Consider the following 14793-nt stretch of genomic DNA (forward strand, 5'->3'; position numbering starts at 1 on the left):
CCAGAGATTTGAGGAGAAGATATTGGGGTCGCGGGAGTAGAAGCAGCACTCCTCAGTCCACTAAGAACCTCCTAAGGAGATCCAAGGGAGTCAGCTAATCTCTCTCTCTCCCTCCCTCGCTCTCTGTCTCACACAAGTGCTTCCCTGTCCATTTCTAAGTGCGCCCTTGTCCTTTGGGGAGTGTGGCCCGTGAAACACGGTGCATGCCTGCAGTTATGTGTGTGTTTGAAAACACAAGATCCTGCATGGGGAAGTGGTTGAGTGTGTGTTTGTGCATGTGCGTGAGTGTGTCGCTGCCTTGTGGGCAAGCGTGTTCACCTGTGGTGGGTCTTCCTGAGTACATGCAGGCATGGGTGCAAACATGCACCTCTGCAGAAGTGTTCACATGTGATGAAGTCCATCCACATGTTTGCAGGGGTTTGGGTGTGTCATCCTCCAGCTAGAAGCTTGCGTTTGTGCGATGGGACATGTGTCAGTCCTGCACATATAGCCTTGGGGCTCATTACACCAGCCAGCCTCCTCTCCCCGCTTCCCCAGAAGGCGATGCCTTGCCATGCCCTGGGGGAGGAGACGGTGGAGTCCAGAGGTTGACCTGGAAGAGTGAGATTCTTCCCAGGCACAGGCACACAGATGGGCTCAGCCACAGTGCTCCTGGCAGGTTTACAGCCAGAAAACAACACAAAAAATTTTTATCTTGTGTCGAAAATAACTACTACCCTGACCGTGACCCCAGGGCTTCCTCTGAGTAAGGAGAGACCTCCTAGACTCCTTAGCATCCAGATTCCCTCGCTTCCCCAGAGGGCAGCCCAAAAGCAAAGAGCCCAAAGGCCCAGCTCCTGCCCCTAAGGCTCTCCTGCCCATCTCCTCTCTCCCCACCCCCACTTGGTTCCCACGCATTCTTCAGCCATGACATCCTCACTCCAGGAGCTCAGCAGCCAGGGCCATGCCCTGCCCTGCCTTGCATTTGCTCTGCCCTAGTTCTACACTGGCCCTGGACCCGCAGGCCAGCACAGTTCTATGGCCTCTGCACCGGGGTTTCACTCAAGGAGGGGTGGGGGCAGAGAGTGTGGGTGAGCCAGCATTTCCTGAGGAGGTCTAGAGCTGACTTTGAGCTTACGGGTTGTGTTGGGATAATATGAAAGTTGCTGGTGGGTGCTTACTGTGTTACACACTCTGTGCTAGGGGGTTCGTGTATAGGTCTTATTTCATGCAGTAATCCTAGGAGACAGATTCTGTTATGTAGGAGAACACTGAGGCTTAGAAGAGTTTACATGACTTGTCAGCTAATAGTAGCCAACCTGGATTCCAAGACAGGTCTGTCTGACTCCAAAGACCTTGCCCTTTGCTCTATGTCCAAAGGTGAGTCTAAATGTCCAGCCACACCTGTATGCGGTGATGCCTGTGGGTTTGGGTGTGGGAGCCTGCAGGTACAATGTCTGTGAAAGGTATAATACGTGTGTCCGGGCACAGTAGCTCATGCCTGTAATCCCAGCACTTTGGGAGGCCAAGGCAGGAGGATCACCTGTGGTCAGGAGTTCAAGACCAGCCTGACTAGCAAGGTGAAACCTTGTCTCTACTAAAAAAAAAATACAAAAATTAGCTGGGCGAGGCTGAGACAGGAGAATTGCTTGAACCTGGGAGGCAGAGGTTGCAGTGAGCTGAGATTGCACCACTGCACTCCAGCCTGGGTGACAGAGTGAGACTCCATCTCAAAAAAAAAAAAAAAAAGAAAAAAAAGAAAGAAAGAAAGGAATAACACAAGCCTAAGTGTGGAGGCATTCGTGTGGCAGATGTACATCCATGTGAACTTTGGTGAGTATGAACCCACTGCTTCTTCCTTGAAGTGTACCTCCCATCCCATGTCCTTGTTAAGGCCACTCTTGCATGTCACCTGGGAAGCATCTTCTGTTGCCATCCCATCAGTTGCTGAGCCAAGGCCACCTGCTGAGGATGGCGATTTAAGTAAGAGTAGCTTTCTCATGGATTGGAAGAGATTTGGGGCCACTTACTGGCTGGTGACGTTGAGTGAGTTATCGCCCTTCATAGGCTCAAGTGTTCTGATGTCTAAAGTCAGGGAGGTGGGCTGGAACCTAGCCACTTAGGTTATCTCTCTCTGAGAGTTTCTAATGCTCTGCAAGAGCATGGTGTGGAGTGTGGCTTACTGGGCATGTTGTGGGCAGGCCAGGATTAAATTAATTAATGGGAAAGCACTTTGCCAATTGGAAAGCACCACAAAAATTTCAACATTTACATAAGGTGTCATTATCACGACTATTATTGGTTTAATGGGTCCAGAGCTTGCAGCTGGTTTGTGTATGTTGGAGCTTGTGCATGTGTGTTTTTTAAAAACTGTCTGTGACTGTGTGTGTATTTTGTTATGGATGTGTCCGTCTGAGTGTCTATTTTTGTGCATATGCATTTACATTAGGAATTCTAGAGAGTGCAGTGGTCGCTGCACTGGGAATGGGGAGGCCTGAGTTATAGGTCCAGTTTTCCAATGACTAGCAGTGTAGGTTCAGTTAAGTTGTTGCTTTTGGGACCTCAGTTTCCTCATCTATAAAATGGAAGTTTGGCCTCGATGACTGCCACAGTCACTCCCACATTCTGTTGATCGTGTCTAGGTGAGGGTGTGTCTCTGGGCATGTATTTGCAAGCCAGAAGAATATCAGCATGGCAATTCATTCATTCGAACATCCCGGAGTGCCTCCCGCCTGAAAGCGCAGTGCTGGACGCTGCTTTCTTGTGCAAGGATGTGTGTCCCTGGCTTTGATGGCTCTGCACTGGATGGCAAGGGTGTGGACGCCACCATATGTCCGTAGGAACACTAACCTTGGGTGTCTGAGTCTGTATGTGATGAAGTCAGTGTGTGTGTGTGTTCACCAGTGAGGCCAACTGGGGAGGAGAAACCTGTGTAGAAGTCTTCAAGGTTAAAACAATTTGTGTAACGTGACCGCCAGGCCTGTACAGCACTCTGCCTGGATGAGAAGCAGATGTTGCTGTGGGTGGAGCTGCAGGGAAGCTGCTGTGGGTCCCACCTCTAGCCCAGCCTCCCACCTCCCCCAGCCCAGCCCAGCTCAGCATGCAGCTCCCATCTGAGCGCCTTACAAAGCGGCCAGTTCTATGGCCTCTGCTTCTTTTTCTCCAGACTTCTCAAAAGGAAGACAGACAGTTCAGCCGGGCCTCTGGAAACATCCCTCCTCAGCTCCAGATACTGGAATCGGAATGGCCCTTTAGGGAGGCTCTCTTCCCCTCTGGCCTTTCTGCTTGGGCAGCCTAAGACTTGGAATAGGAATTACCTGAGAACTGTTAAACTTTTTCCTCCTACCTGGGAAGCTCCCAGAAGGTATCTTCGTTTCCCAAAGATGCTTATCTGTTCTAATGAAAATTGGTACAATTTTATTTCCTTTTTTTTTTTTTTTTTTTGAGATGGGGTCTTACTCTGTTGCCCAGGCTGGATTGCAGTGGCATCATCTCAGCTCACTGCAGCCTTGACCTCCCAGGCTCAACTGATCCACCCGCCTCAGCCTCCTGAGTGAGTAGCTGGAACTACAGGCATGCATCATCACCATGCCTGGCTAATTTTTGTATTTTTTATAGAGACGGGGTTTCACCATGTTGCCCAGGCTGATCTTGAACTCCTGAGCTTAAGTGATCCGCCCACCTCGACCTCCCAAAGTGTTGGGATTACAGGTGTGAGCCACTGCACCTGGCTTATTTTATTTCATAGACCACCGCTTGGTTAAATTGAAACAGCATTTGCTGAGTGAATGCCACATGCTCAGCACACCCTGTTTTATTTTCTTCGTAGCTCCCATTGCTATCTGGAAGACCCTAGGTCAGTATTTATTTACTTGCATATTATGGAAGGTTAGCTCCACGGAAGCAGGGGCCTCTTCTGTCTTGCTAATGAGTAGGGTATTGTCTGGACCACAGTAGTATGTTAACTAAGTATTTGCTGAAGAGTGATGGCTCTGTGGCTCACACCTGTATTCCCAGCCACTGGAGAGGCTGAGGAGGCTGGAGGATCACTCAAAGCCAGGATTTCGAGACCAGCCTGGGCAACATAGCAAGACCCTGCTAATTTTAAAAAATTAGCTGGGCACAGTGGTGAGACCCTATCTGCCCCACACTCCCCAAAGAATGATGAGGTAACAGCCTGGTAGAGGCTGGGCATCAGTTTTACCGAGATTTTAACTGAAAAGTAAGCATGAGCTTCCCAAGAAATTCTATAAGCTGATCCCTAACTGCCCGTCTCCTTCTTGTTCAGATGGAATTTGAGGATCACAGTCGCTGTGGAGGTTGGGGGCTGGTGCCCCACAGGGGTGGGGCTAGAAGCACGTCGCACCCAGGGCTGGGTAGGAGGATTAACTCAGCCCTGACTTCTTCTTTTCTCTTTAGCTGCCTTTCTTGGGGACATTGCCCTGGACGAAGAGGACCTGAGGGCCTTCCAGGTACAGCAGGCTGCGGATCTCAGACAGCACACAGCTCGTAAGTCCTCCAACAAAGCTGCAGGTAAGCCGGGTGCCAATGGGCCCTCTGTGTCCTAGAAATGGGTTCCAGGCTTAGGGAAACAAGGAATCTCCCTGTTCCCAGCCAGGCCCTCCCAGGACAGAGGCCATGAGCTTGACCCCAGCACATGGGCCTATCTTCCCTCGGGATATCTTCATCCCTTCCCCAGAGGAGTAGTAAATATAGATATCCCCAGCAACTAAGAACCGACATTCTTTCTGCTTACAGTTTAAAAACCACTTTCAAAAGTATTGTCTAGCCTGACTGCCCCCAACCACGTTTAAAGGTGGTGTCAGGACAACTCCTGTTTTACAGGTACAGAAACTAAGACTCACAGAGGTAAAGTGACCTGCCCAGGATCACACAATTAGTTAGTGGCAGAGCTGGGACTGGAACTCAAGCTTTCTCACTCCAGATCTGAGACTCTGCCCAACACTGCAATCCCTCCTGGGCTCTCCTGTTCCCACTTTGCAAGTTTCTGTGCATCCTCTGACGCCCATTTCAGGAGCTTCTCCTATTCTTCTTTCCCAGTTGCCCCCAAAACATGACTGTCCCTCCATTTTCCCTGTTTTCTCCCTCCTCTGTGCTCACACTGTTACCCTGTCATTTATCACGCTATATTGAAAGGATTTGCTCCTATGTCTCCCTAGCTCATTAAGGTCAGGGATGCTTTATTCTTATCCTTGATTGTGGTCCAAACTCCTAAAAACCCATGTGGTATTTGTGCATGGATACAGCAATGGGAGGGATGAGGGCCTGGGCTGTGTCTATTCTTTCCAGTCCCTTACTGCTCTGTAGAAGGGTGAAAGCTCCTCACTGCCAGTGCTGATGTTTGAGACATGGTCCTGAGAGCACACAAATAGCCCTCCCCTTCCCAAAGGGCAGCGGCAGGGATTCTTTTTTCTTTTTTTTTCTGTTTTTTTTTTTTTTTTTTTTTTCTTTTTTTGAGACAGGGTCTCAGTCTGTTAGCTAGGCTAGAACACAGTGACACCATTTCGGCTCACTGCAACCTCTACCTCCTGAGTTCAAGCAATTCTCGTGCCTCAGCCTCCCAAGTAGCTGGGACCACAGGCATGCAACACCACGCCTGGCCAATTTTTTATATTTTTAGTAGACACAGGATTTCACGGTGTTGGCCAGGCTGGTCTCAAACTCCTGGCCTCAAGTGATCCGTCCTCCCAGGCCTCCCAAAGTGCTGGGATTACAGGCGTGAGCCACCGTGCCAAAGGGCAGGGATTCTTATTGAGGGCCTGCTCTGGGAACACTGTGGTGTGCCTGAAGTTGTCCTGTCCGGCTTGAGGGAAGATCCTGATGTGGGCACATTATGGAATAAAGTACCCCAGAGGGTAGATGGCATTGGAGGGTGACCTGGTGGCCTGCTAACAAGTACGGCTCATGTGACCTTAGTGGGGACTAGTAGGTATGGCACAAGGGAAAGCTGCATGGAGGGGTCCCCTGCTAACCTATCAGGTGACTTTGGGCAAAGCTTTGGCCTTAGTTTCCTCATCTGCCAAATACAATATGACACTGGTCCACATGCCTTAGAGCGCCTATGTCAAATGCAAGCATGAATTTGGGAAATCAAAAGAAGGCAGAGAGTTCTGAATGCTCCACAAATGTCAAGGTTTATTCAATGAGAAGGGATATTTTCCTAATCTCAGATCCTCACAATTCCTAGAAAATGAGTACACCTTTGTTCTCTTTTATGATTATTGTCAATTCTCGCTATTTACAGAAGTTATAGAATAACTTTATAGTTACTCTGTACAGTCACTGAAAACATTAGCAAATACTGACCTATTACTCCTAGGGAAAATACAGGGTCAGGTTCCTTCAAGCTTCTGGTCACAACATTTTTGTCAACTGATCAATGCATCACCTTGTTTTATGAGTGTTTCTTTTTAAAGACACTTTACTTAATATGGAGCTGATTCATTAACATTGAACTCATGACCAACAGCACTCTAACTCACGCCTCAAAGAAGCTTACCTAGCACACGTATGTTCTCTGTAAGGCACATCACAGCCTTCTTGCCCTTGGGAACACCAGAGAGCACTTCAGCATTATGCTCAGGGGCTGTTTTAAACAGCGAAACCCTCAACAAAGCGCACGAAAGCGCAAAAAACAGGGCCTTTAACTAGACCTCAAAAAGGACACTTGTTGGCCGGGCGCAGTGGCTCACACCTGTAATCCCAGCACTTTGGGAGGCTGAGGCGGGTGGATCACGAGGTCAGGAGATCGAGACCATCCTGGCTAACACGGTGAAACCTTTGTCTCTACTAAAAATACAAAAAATTAGCTGGGCGTGGTGATGGGCGCCTGTAGTCCCAGCTACTCCAGAGGCTGAGGCAGGAGAATGGCGTGAACCTGGGAGGCGGAGCTTGCAGCGAGCCGAGATCGGGCCACTGCACTCCAACCTGGGTGACAGAGCGAAACACTGTCTCAAAAAAAAAAAAAAAAAAGACACCTGTTTACACAATGGGAGCCGAAAGAAGAAGGCAGAGCATTGCCTTATTCCACCTCAGCTGGGAACATGCATGTTGGATGACTGAAATTTTTCACTGCCCTCCAAATGTCTACAAATGACCGTGAAAGCCCTGAGAGTATTGATTTTGGGGCCTACGAATAAATTTTAGCCAGTAGACGAATTTGCAAGCACAAAATCCATGAAAAGTGAGGTTTGACTATGCTTTTGTTTTCCTCCTCTTTCTCTCCACTCGCTAGTCACCGTGCCTTCCCCTCTCAGTTCCAGGAAACACTTCTACCCCCAGCTGCCAGAGCACCAATGGGCAGCCTCAGAGGGGAGCCTGTGGGAGATGGAGAGGCAGATCCCGTAGCCGGCGGGCGGCAACGTCCCGACCAGAGCGTGTGTGGCCCGATGGGGTCATCCCCTTTGTCATTGGGGGAAACTTCACTGGTGAGCGTGCTATTGTGGGCCCAGGGTGCAGCCAGCTTCCTGGCCTGGCCTTGGGGCAGTCAGGCACGGAGGCGTGGGTGCCACCTGCAGTCCGAGTGCCCACACATTCCTTTCCGGGCAGTCTGCCCTCAGAATGGCTGTGACTCTTCAGTGGTGGGTAGGGGGTGGGACTGCCTGGACACCGTGGCAACCTGGCTTCCTTCCTCCTGGCAGGTAGCCAGAGGGCAGTCTTCCGGCAGGCCATGAGGCACTGGGAGAAGCACACCTGTGTCACCTTCCTGGAGCGCACCGACGAGGACAGCTATATTGTGTTCACCTATCGACCTTGCGGGTGAGCAGGAAGCCCTAGGCACTGCACCTCCCGCCCTTGCCCCAACCCAGGTTCTGCCCTGGGCCCTGCCACAGCCCCCAGCTGGGCACAGCCCTGGGTCCCTTCGTCCCCGCCTGCTATGGGGCGTCTCCCCAGGAACTGCCCCTTGTGTGGCTGTGACCTCCAGCACACAGCCCGGGCACTCGGTGCTCAGGGCCCACCCCTCCCCTTCGCTCACCTGCCGCCCCGCCCCCGGCAGCCTGGCCCCGCCCCTGAGTGGATGCACTCCCCCAGCTCGGGACCGCCCCCCTGAGCTGGCCCCGCCCTCCAGGTGCTGCTCCTACGTGGGTCGCCGCGGCGGGGGCCCCCAGGCCATCTCCATCGGCAAGAACTGTGACAAGTTCGGCATTGTGGTCCACGAGCTGGGCCACGTCGTCGGCTTCTGGCACGAACACACTCGTCCAGACCGGGACCGCCACGTTTCCATCGTTCGTGAGAACATCCAGCCAGGTAGGCAGCTGCCCCTCGGTGCGGCCTTGATGGGCGGCTCACACCCCAGCCCCCACCTCCAGGGCCCCTGGGGGCAGTGGCAGCCGCTCCTGCCAGCCGTCATCGCCTGGGCCCGCAGCGCTGCTCACAGCCTGGGTTGAGCCAGCCCCTGCCCTTGAAGCATTTCCTCCTCCGTGGCAGATCAAGGACCCGCATCCATTGTAGAGCTCCTCTGGGGGGCTGGGCCAGGTCCTGGTCCTGGACAGCGGTAGCCCGGGCAGCCTCTAGGGTGGGGCATGGGCGTAGTGGGCCGTCCTGGGGACTGCTCAGGCCTTTCTCCCCACCTTTGCCCACTATCTGCCCTCTGCCTGGTCTGCCCTCTGAGGGCTTTTCTCTCATTTTCTCGATGTCTCTGTCCCTCCCTTCCTGCCTCCTCCCTCTCTCCCAGGCGTTCTCCACTCTTCACTGCTTCCTTCTCAGCTGTGGCTCTAGAAATGGGTGCTTCCTTCCCATGTTCCCTTGAGTCCTCCATTCACCAGGCCCTCTGCTGGACAGGACTCTTCCTGAGACCCTCCCCACTCCCCAGGCTCCCCTTGGCCGCTCCCTGGACCCTCAGGTAGGGGGGCTCTCTCAGATACAGTAAGGACTCCATTCCCTGCCCTGGAAAGTGAGCATTGCATCCCAGGCAGACCCACCCCCTCCTCTCCCCCCACACCCTTTTCCTGATCTTCGCAGGGCAGGAGTATAACTTCCTGAAGATGGAGCCTCAGGAGGTGGAGTCCCTGGGGGAGACCTATGACTTCGACAGCATCATGCATTACGCTCGGAACACATTCTCCAGGTGGGAGACGGGGTCGGAGCTGGGCCTCTGCTCGGGCAGCCCCACCCTGCCCTCTGTAGGCTATTCTCCTTCTGCCTCCCACTTCTGGGGCAGTGACCCAGGAAAAGAGTGGCCCTCTGGGGGCTGTGGCCTCCAAGCAGAGGGTCCGTGGATGCTGCTTGCCCTCCTGTCCTCTTCCACGGGTGGGTCTATGGCAGGGCCTTACCACCGTGTGCACCCAGGGCACCTGGCAGAGGAGGCTGAACCCAGCCACTCTGCAAGCCAAGCAGTGTAGGGTAGCCCCAAACTATCAGCCCAAAGGGTGCTGAGCTTTTATTTGTGGGCCATTTGTTTGTTTTTGTTTTTGTTTTTGTTTGAGACAGGATCTTGCTGTCACCTAGGCTGGAGTGCAGTGGCACAGTCATGGCTCACTGCAGCCTCAAGCTCCTAGGCTCAAGCAATCGTCCCGTCTCAGCCTCCTGAGTAGCTAGGATGACAGGCACATGCCACCATGCCTTTTTTTTGGAGATGGGGTCTCACTATATTGCCCAGGCTGGTCTCGAACTCCTGGGCTCAAGCGATCCTCCCACCTCGGCCTCCCAAAACACTGAGATTACAGGCGTGAGCCACCATGCCCAGCCATTCCTTTTTAATTAGTCTGCTTTTTTTGTAATTGGACAGTTTGCATGAAGCCTGGCCCCTGCCCTGGACTAGCCCCCATGCCCAGCTCCAAAGCACATCCTCCTTATCTGAGGCCCAGGTCCCCAGAAGCCACAACCAGAGCCCTCAAAGGTGGTGGCCCAGGCTCCCCTCCCCCAGTATTCTCCTTAGCAGAGTGTGGGAAATGGCACCTCCCTCCTCCTCAAACTCCTTCCTGGCCTGGCCATTCCCAGGCCTGGTGCTTTGCTCATCCTCTGTCTGTGTCCCAGACAGTGGCCCTGCCCCCTCTTCCCTACCCCATCCGCTCTTCCTGCCTGCAGACCTGCAGGAACAGAGACCAAGGAAGGGTGGTGAGGTCATTCTGCCCCCAACACCCACAGACCCGGCCTTACATTTCCCACCACATCCCACCCCACCCCCTGCTGCGATCCACCCAGCTGGGTGTGAGTCAGGGGCCCTGGGGAGGTGGAGGGCTGCCTGCCTCCCCTTCACTCTGCTCCTCCCAGTGCAAACACCCAGGATTCAGCAGGGAGGAATGGCCAGGACAGGAGACACTGATAGATTGGGAGCTGGTGGGGCTGTCCCCGGGGCTTGGTCTGGCTGCAGTGGAATCTGCCTTTGGCCTTGTTCCAGGTGCTTGCAGATGCAGTCAGTGCCAGCAGGGTGAGGAACTGGCCTGGGGAGCCCTGGGAGAAGTTTAGTTAGGGCTGGAGCAGCATGAGGGGCTGCAGAAGCAGGGGCCCGGTGGGGTTGGAGAGAGATGACCCGCTAGGGGCCTGTAGCTTTCCTGGGGCTGGGAGTTGTGGCCAGCCTGAGCTGGGAGCACCAGTGGGTCCAATGGCACCCTGGACCTGCATCCCTGACCTCCCAAAGTGTTCCTGGGGCTCCCCTGACTCCTGTGGTGTGGCTGCCATGGAGCAGGGTGGCTGCTGGTCAGTGGGCAGCATAATGACAGGGTGAGACGTCTCCACCCGGCCCTGACCCTGCTGAGGAATGTCTGAGCTCCAGCAGGGTCGTGACTTGTGGGTACAGATGGGCATGCCACCCACTCCCTGCCCACTGTCCATGAGATGCTCACCCTTACTTTTCTCCCTCTTCTTCAGGGGCATCTTCCTGGATACCATTGTCCCCAAGTATGAGGTGAACGGGGTGAAACCTCCCATTGGCCAAAGGACACGGCTCAGCAAGGGGGACATTGCCCAAGCCCGCAAGCTTTACAAGTGCCCAGGTCAGGGCAGAGAAGGGATGGGTGAGGACGTGGAGGGCAGGGCCTGAGGGAGGCAGAGGCCAGGTGCCTGGTGCCACCAAGAAGGCTTAGGCTGCAAGTCTTAAGAGAATGGTGTGGCAGGGGAGGGGACCCCATAGGAGGGGCAGTGTCCAAGTGAAGGAGGCCACTGGGGGTAGGCTCAGGTGGGTGGTCAGAAGCTGACCTGCCACCTTCTGAGGGTCTGTAGGGGCCGAAGTGGGGAGAACAGCAATCCTAGGAGAGGGAGGTGGCACGGAGCCCCACCAAGGGAGCTTGACCTTAGCTCTGGAACCCATATTGCCTTCACAAACAGGGCAGCACTGGGCTGGGAGGTAGGATGGTGTGTGCTGTTTGTGAGGCAGAGGGTGTGGATCTTACAGGGGCAGGACAGTTGCAGATACCCTCCCACTCCTCAGGCATTCTGCCCTCCCCCAGAGGATGCCAAGGCTCAGGGGTGGGTGAGCCAGAAGGTGGGGGGATTTGGCGCCTGCAGCCCTGCCCTGTCATTTTCTTTCCTCACAGCCTGTGGAGAGACCCTGCAAGACAGCACAGGCAACTTCTCCTCCCCTGAATACCCCAATGGCTACTCTGCTCACATGCACTGCGTATGGCGCATCTCCGTCACACCCGGGGAGAAGGTACGTGTGGGCTCAGCCTCTGAGCCTCCCCCTCCCCTGCGGGTCCCCATACCTCAGGGACTTCTCCCACAGTGGGGGTCAATACGGGTGCCAGCGACCTACCTGGCTACCATAAATGCATTGAGTCCACAGCACTGATGGAGCACTGCTGTGGGAAGGGGCTCCTGGCATTCACCGCCTTCCCTGGCATCTCCCAATAATTGTAAATTAGTGTTAATTTGCACATAGCACTTGCTGTGTAGTCTATTTTGATTATCTAGTTCTTCTTGAGTGCTTTTCCTACATCACCTCTTTTAGTTTTTGTGGCTACCTCCACCTTTATTTTACAGATGAGGAAACTGAGGCACAGGGTGGTTAAGTAACTTGCCCAAGGTCACACAGCTAACAAGGACTGAGGTGGGACTGGAGCCCTTCTCAGGTCTGGGTTCCCTTGGGTTAACTGCTCAGCCTGATGCTCAGCAATCATCCATCTCATCAGGGCTTGGGCCAGGGGCTCCTGAAGGGCTCTTCCCAATTCTGACAGGCTCTAGCCCTGTGAACAATTAAGGAATGATGCAGGTGCCTCCAGCAGGATGCTGCCTGGTGGGTCTCTCCTTCTCACCTATCCTTCCCCTTACTCAGGCCAGGACCCTCCAGTCTTTGCTCTGTGGGCCTGATTTTCTGTGCCTGGCTCTCCACTGGCACTCTATTTCTCCTCCCTCTACCTGTCACCTGCTGTATCAGTTCTGATCCATAGAGAAAGCTCACCTCTACCTTCTGTCTTACCTTGTGGGGAAGTGCCCAGTTCTCATATTTGCTGCCACGTGGGGCTGGCTTCGGGCATACTGTGGGGTCGGGTCAGAGCTGTCTCCATCTTCACAGTCTAGCTCGGATGTGACCTCCTTCAGGAAGCCTTCCCTGCTCGTTACTAATTGGTGGCAAGCAGGGTGGACACTGAGTGTGGGGAGGGCCCCCAAGCCCGTCGGGTCAGGTTTCCCACTGCATGGTTGCTTAGCCCTGTTTGAATACCTAAGGTGATGAGAGGCTCACTACTTTTCAGAATAATTCATTCTGTTCTCTAGCCAGCTCTTTTTTTTTTTTTTTCTTGAGACAGAATCTCACTCTGTCACCCAAGCTGGAGTGCAGTGGCGCGATCTCAGCTCACTGCAACCTCTGCCTCCTAGGCTCAAGCAATACTCCCACCTCAGCCTCTGAAGTAGCTGGGACCACAGATGTGCGCCACCATGCTTGGCAATTTTTTTTCTATTTTTGGTCGAGGCAGGGTTTCGCCATGTTGCACAGGCTGGTCTTGAACTCCTGAGCTCAAGTGATCCTCCTGGCTCAGGCTTCCAAAGTGCTGGGATTACAGGCGGGAGCCACCGCATCTGGCCTATAGCCAGCTCTTAATGTTACAACGTCTCTTCTCCCTTAAGCCCCCCAATTGCTCCAGTACTTTCCTCAAGAGCAGTTCAGGATAACTCACTCCCTCTTTCCCATGTCAGCCCTCCTAATGTGGGAGACTACTCCCATCCCATCTTAGATTTATTCACGGTCTTTTCACACAGACTCTGAACCTCTGCACCAACTCCAGACCTTCTGTGTCCTTCATATTTTTATTGCTCCCAAGAATGAGCTACAAGACTTTACTTTCCTTGATTGGGGCATGGTTCTTAATGTCATAATGCAGCGTTGAGCTGGGTTCAATTCTATTATTGGTTCCATTGTTCATTTTGACATAGATCATTTCGAATCAGAATTTCACCATCCATCAGGCAGCCCTTCTTTTACCTCTGCCATGAGCTCCTTTGATAAGCATGTCTTTTAGGTCTTCATCCTAGCCTTTGATCAAAACATAGAACAGCACACAAACCAAAGAAGAACCAAGATTTCCCTCCAAATTGACATTAGTCTGTTAATCTAGGCTTTGAGCAGTTGTTACACCAGTTATGATGCCACTTAAGGTCATTACTATCCAGCCACAGGTGACCACCAGTTGACCGGGATGTACGCTCCTTCTGAGACCATACCTTGGTCTTCTTTCTATCCTTGGCCCAAGAAGTGTTTCATAAATGCTGAATACGTAAGATGCAATGCCTTACCAAATTAAATCTACTGTTCCACCAGTTGATAAAACCCCTTTTAAAAGGAAGACAAATGTGTTCGACCTGCCTTGTTTCTAGTGAACCCAAACTGGCTCCTAGTAATCAAGTGTTTCTTTTCTAAATGGTCACAGACCATCTGTTTCATTGGGGATTGACGTTTGGCTGAGTGGTTTGCAATTCCCAGAATCCACTCCTTACTCTCCTCCCAGCACACACACACCCCTTTGAAGACTGGGAAAGCTTTTACTCTGAGTCCTGCAGATTACACATGCTGATCACATCTGCAAATTATTTGACTGTCTCCTCTGATGTCATTGATGAGCTTGGAGACAAAAACCAATGTAGAGAGGTGCTCACGGGCTCTCCTCCTTCTATGTTATTGAGCTTCTATTTCCTTTTCAAACAATGCTTATTTTCATTTGTTGTAATTTGAAGATCATTCTTATGTAGGACAGATTTTTATTGAGAGTTGAGTAATTCCGGCTTCTCTCTTGGTTGATATTCTACCATCTTCCCTTAAAAGTGAACCCATTCTTCCTTGTTCTGAATCTCACTTAAAAAATGGCAGTTCTGGCCAGTATATGTCCCATGCCTGTAATCCCAACACTTTCGGAAGCTGAGGCAGGAGGATCACTTGAGGCCAGGAGTTTGAGGCCAGGAGTTTGAGACCAGCCTGGCTAACATAGGGGAACTCCATCTCTACAAAAAATTTTAAAAATTAGCTGGGTGTCTGGTGGGTGTTGGTAGTTCCAGCTACTCGGGAGGCTGAGGTGGGAGGATTGCTTGAGCCTGGGAGTTCAAGGTTGCAGTGAGCTATGATTATACCACTACACTCATGCCAGAGGGGCAGAGCAAGATCTTGTCTCAAAACAACAACAAAAAATTGCATTCCTTTTTTGCTGTTTTCCACCAGCTATGCCCTGGCTTCCTTTGTTTCCCTCTAAAGGGTTCCCATTACTCCAGCCTTGGGAAATCTCACCCATTGATAATAATAGCAATAACTAACAATGATTGAACATATGATTGAGCAGGTATGTGTTAAATTATTATTATTATTATTAGTATTATTATTATTATCACTATTGAGACGTGTTTCATTCTTGTTGCCCAGGCTGGAGTGCA

At 52.3% G+C, this 14793-nt stretch overlaps 1 protein-coding gene across 6 annotated transcripts in view; it reads left to right on the forward strand.

Annotated features, from left to right (window-relative positions):
* The window catches only part of BMP1 (bone morphogenetic protein 1), a 47985-nt gene that overhangs the window by 4455 nt on the left and 28737 nt on the right, over nt 1-14793 (forward strand). For 5 of the 6 annotated variants that reach the window (XM_055295615.2, XM_055295618.2, XM_063611430.1 and 2 more), the window contains exons 2-8: nt 4399-4512; nt 7257-7427; nt 7641-7758; nt 8069-8247; nt 8962-9067; nt 10810-10934; nt 11475-11590. In XM_055295615.2, coding sequence (XP_055151590.2) covers nt 4399-4512; nt 7257-7427; nt 7641-7758; nt 8069-8247; nt 8962-9067; nt 10810-10934; nt 11475-11590 — 929 coding nt within the window. The remainder of the gene's footprint in view (nt 1-4398; nt 4513-7256; nt 7428-7640; nt 7759-8068; nt 8248-8961; nt 9068-10809; nt 10935-11474; nt 11591-14793) is intronic. The other variant, XM_055295616.2, reaches the window with a different exon arrangement.

This window comes from Symphalangus syndactylus, chromosome 10 (assembly GCF_028878055.3).
Source record: "Symphalangus syndactylus isolate Jambi chromosome 10, NHGRI_mSymSyn1-v2.1_pri, whole genome shotgun sequence".
NCBI classification, from domain to species: Eukaryota; Metazoa; Chordata; class Mammalia; order Primates; family Hylobatidae; genus Symphalangus; species Symphalangus syndactylus.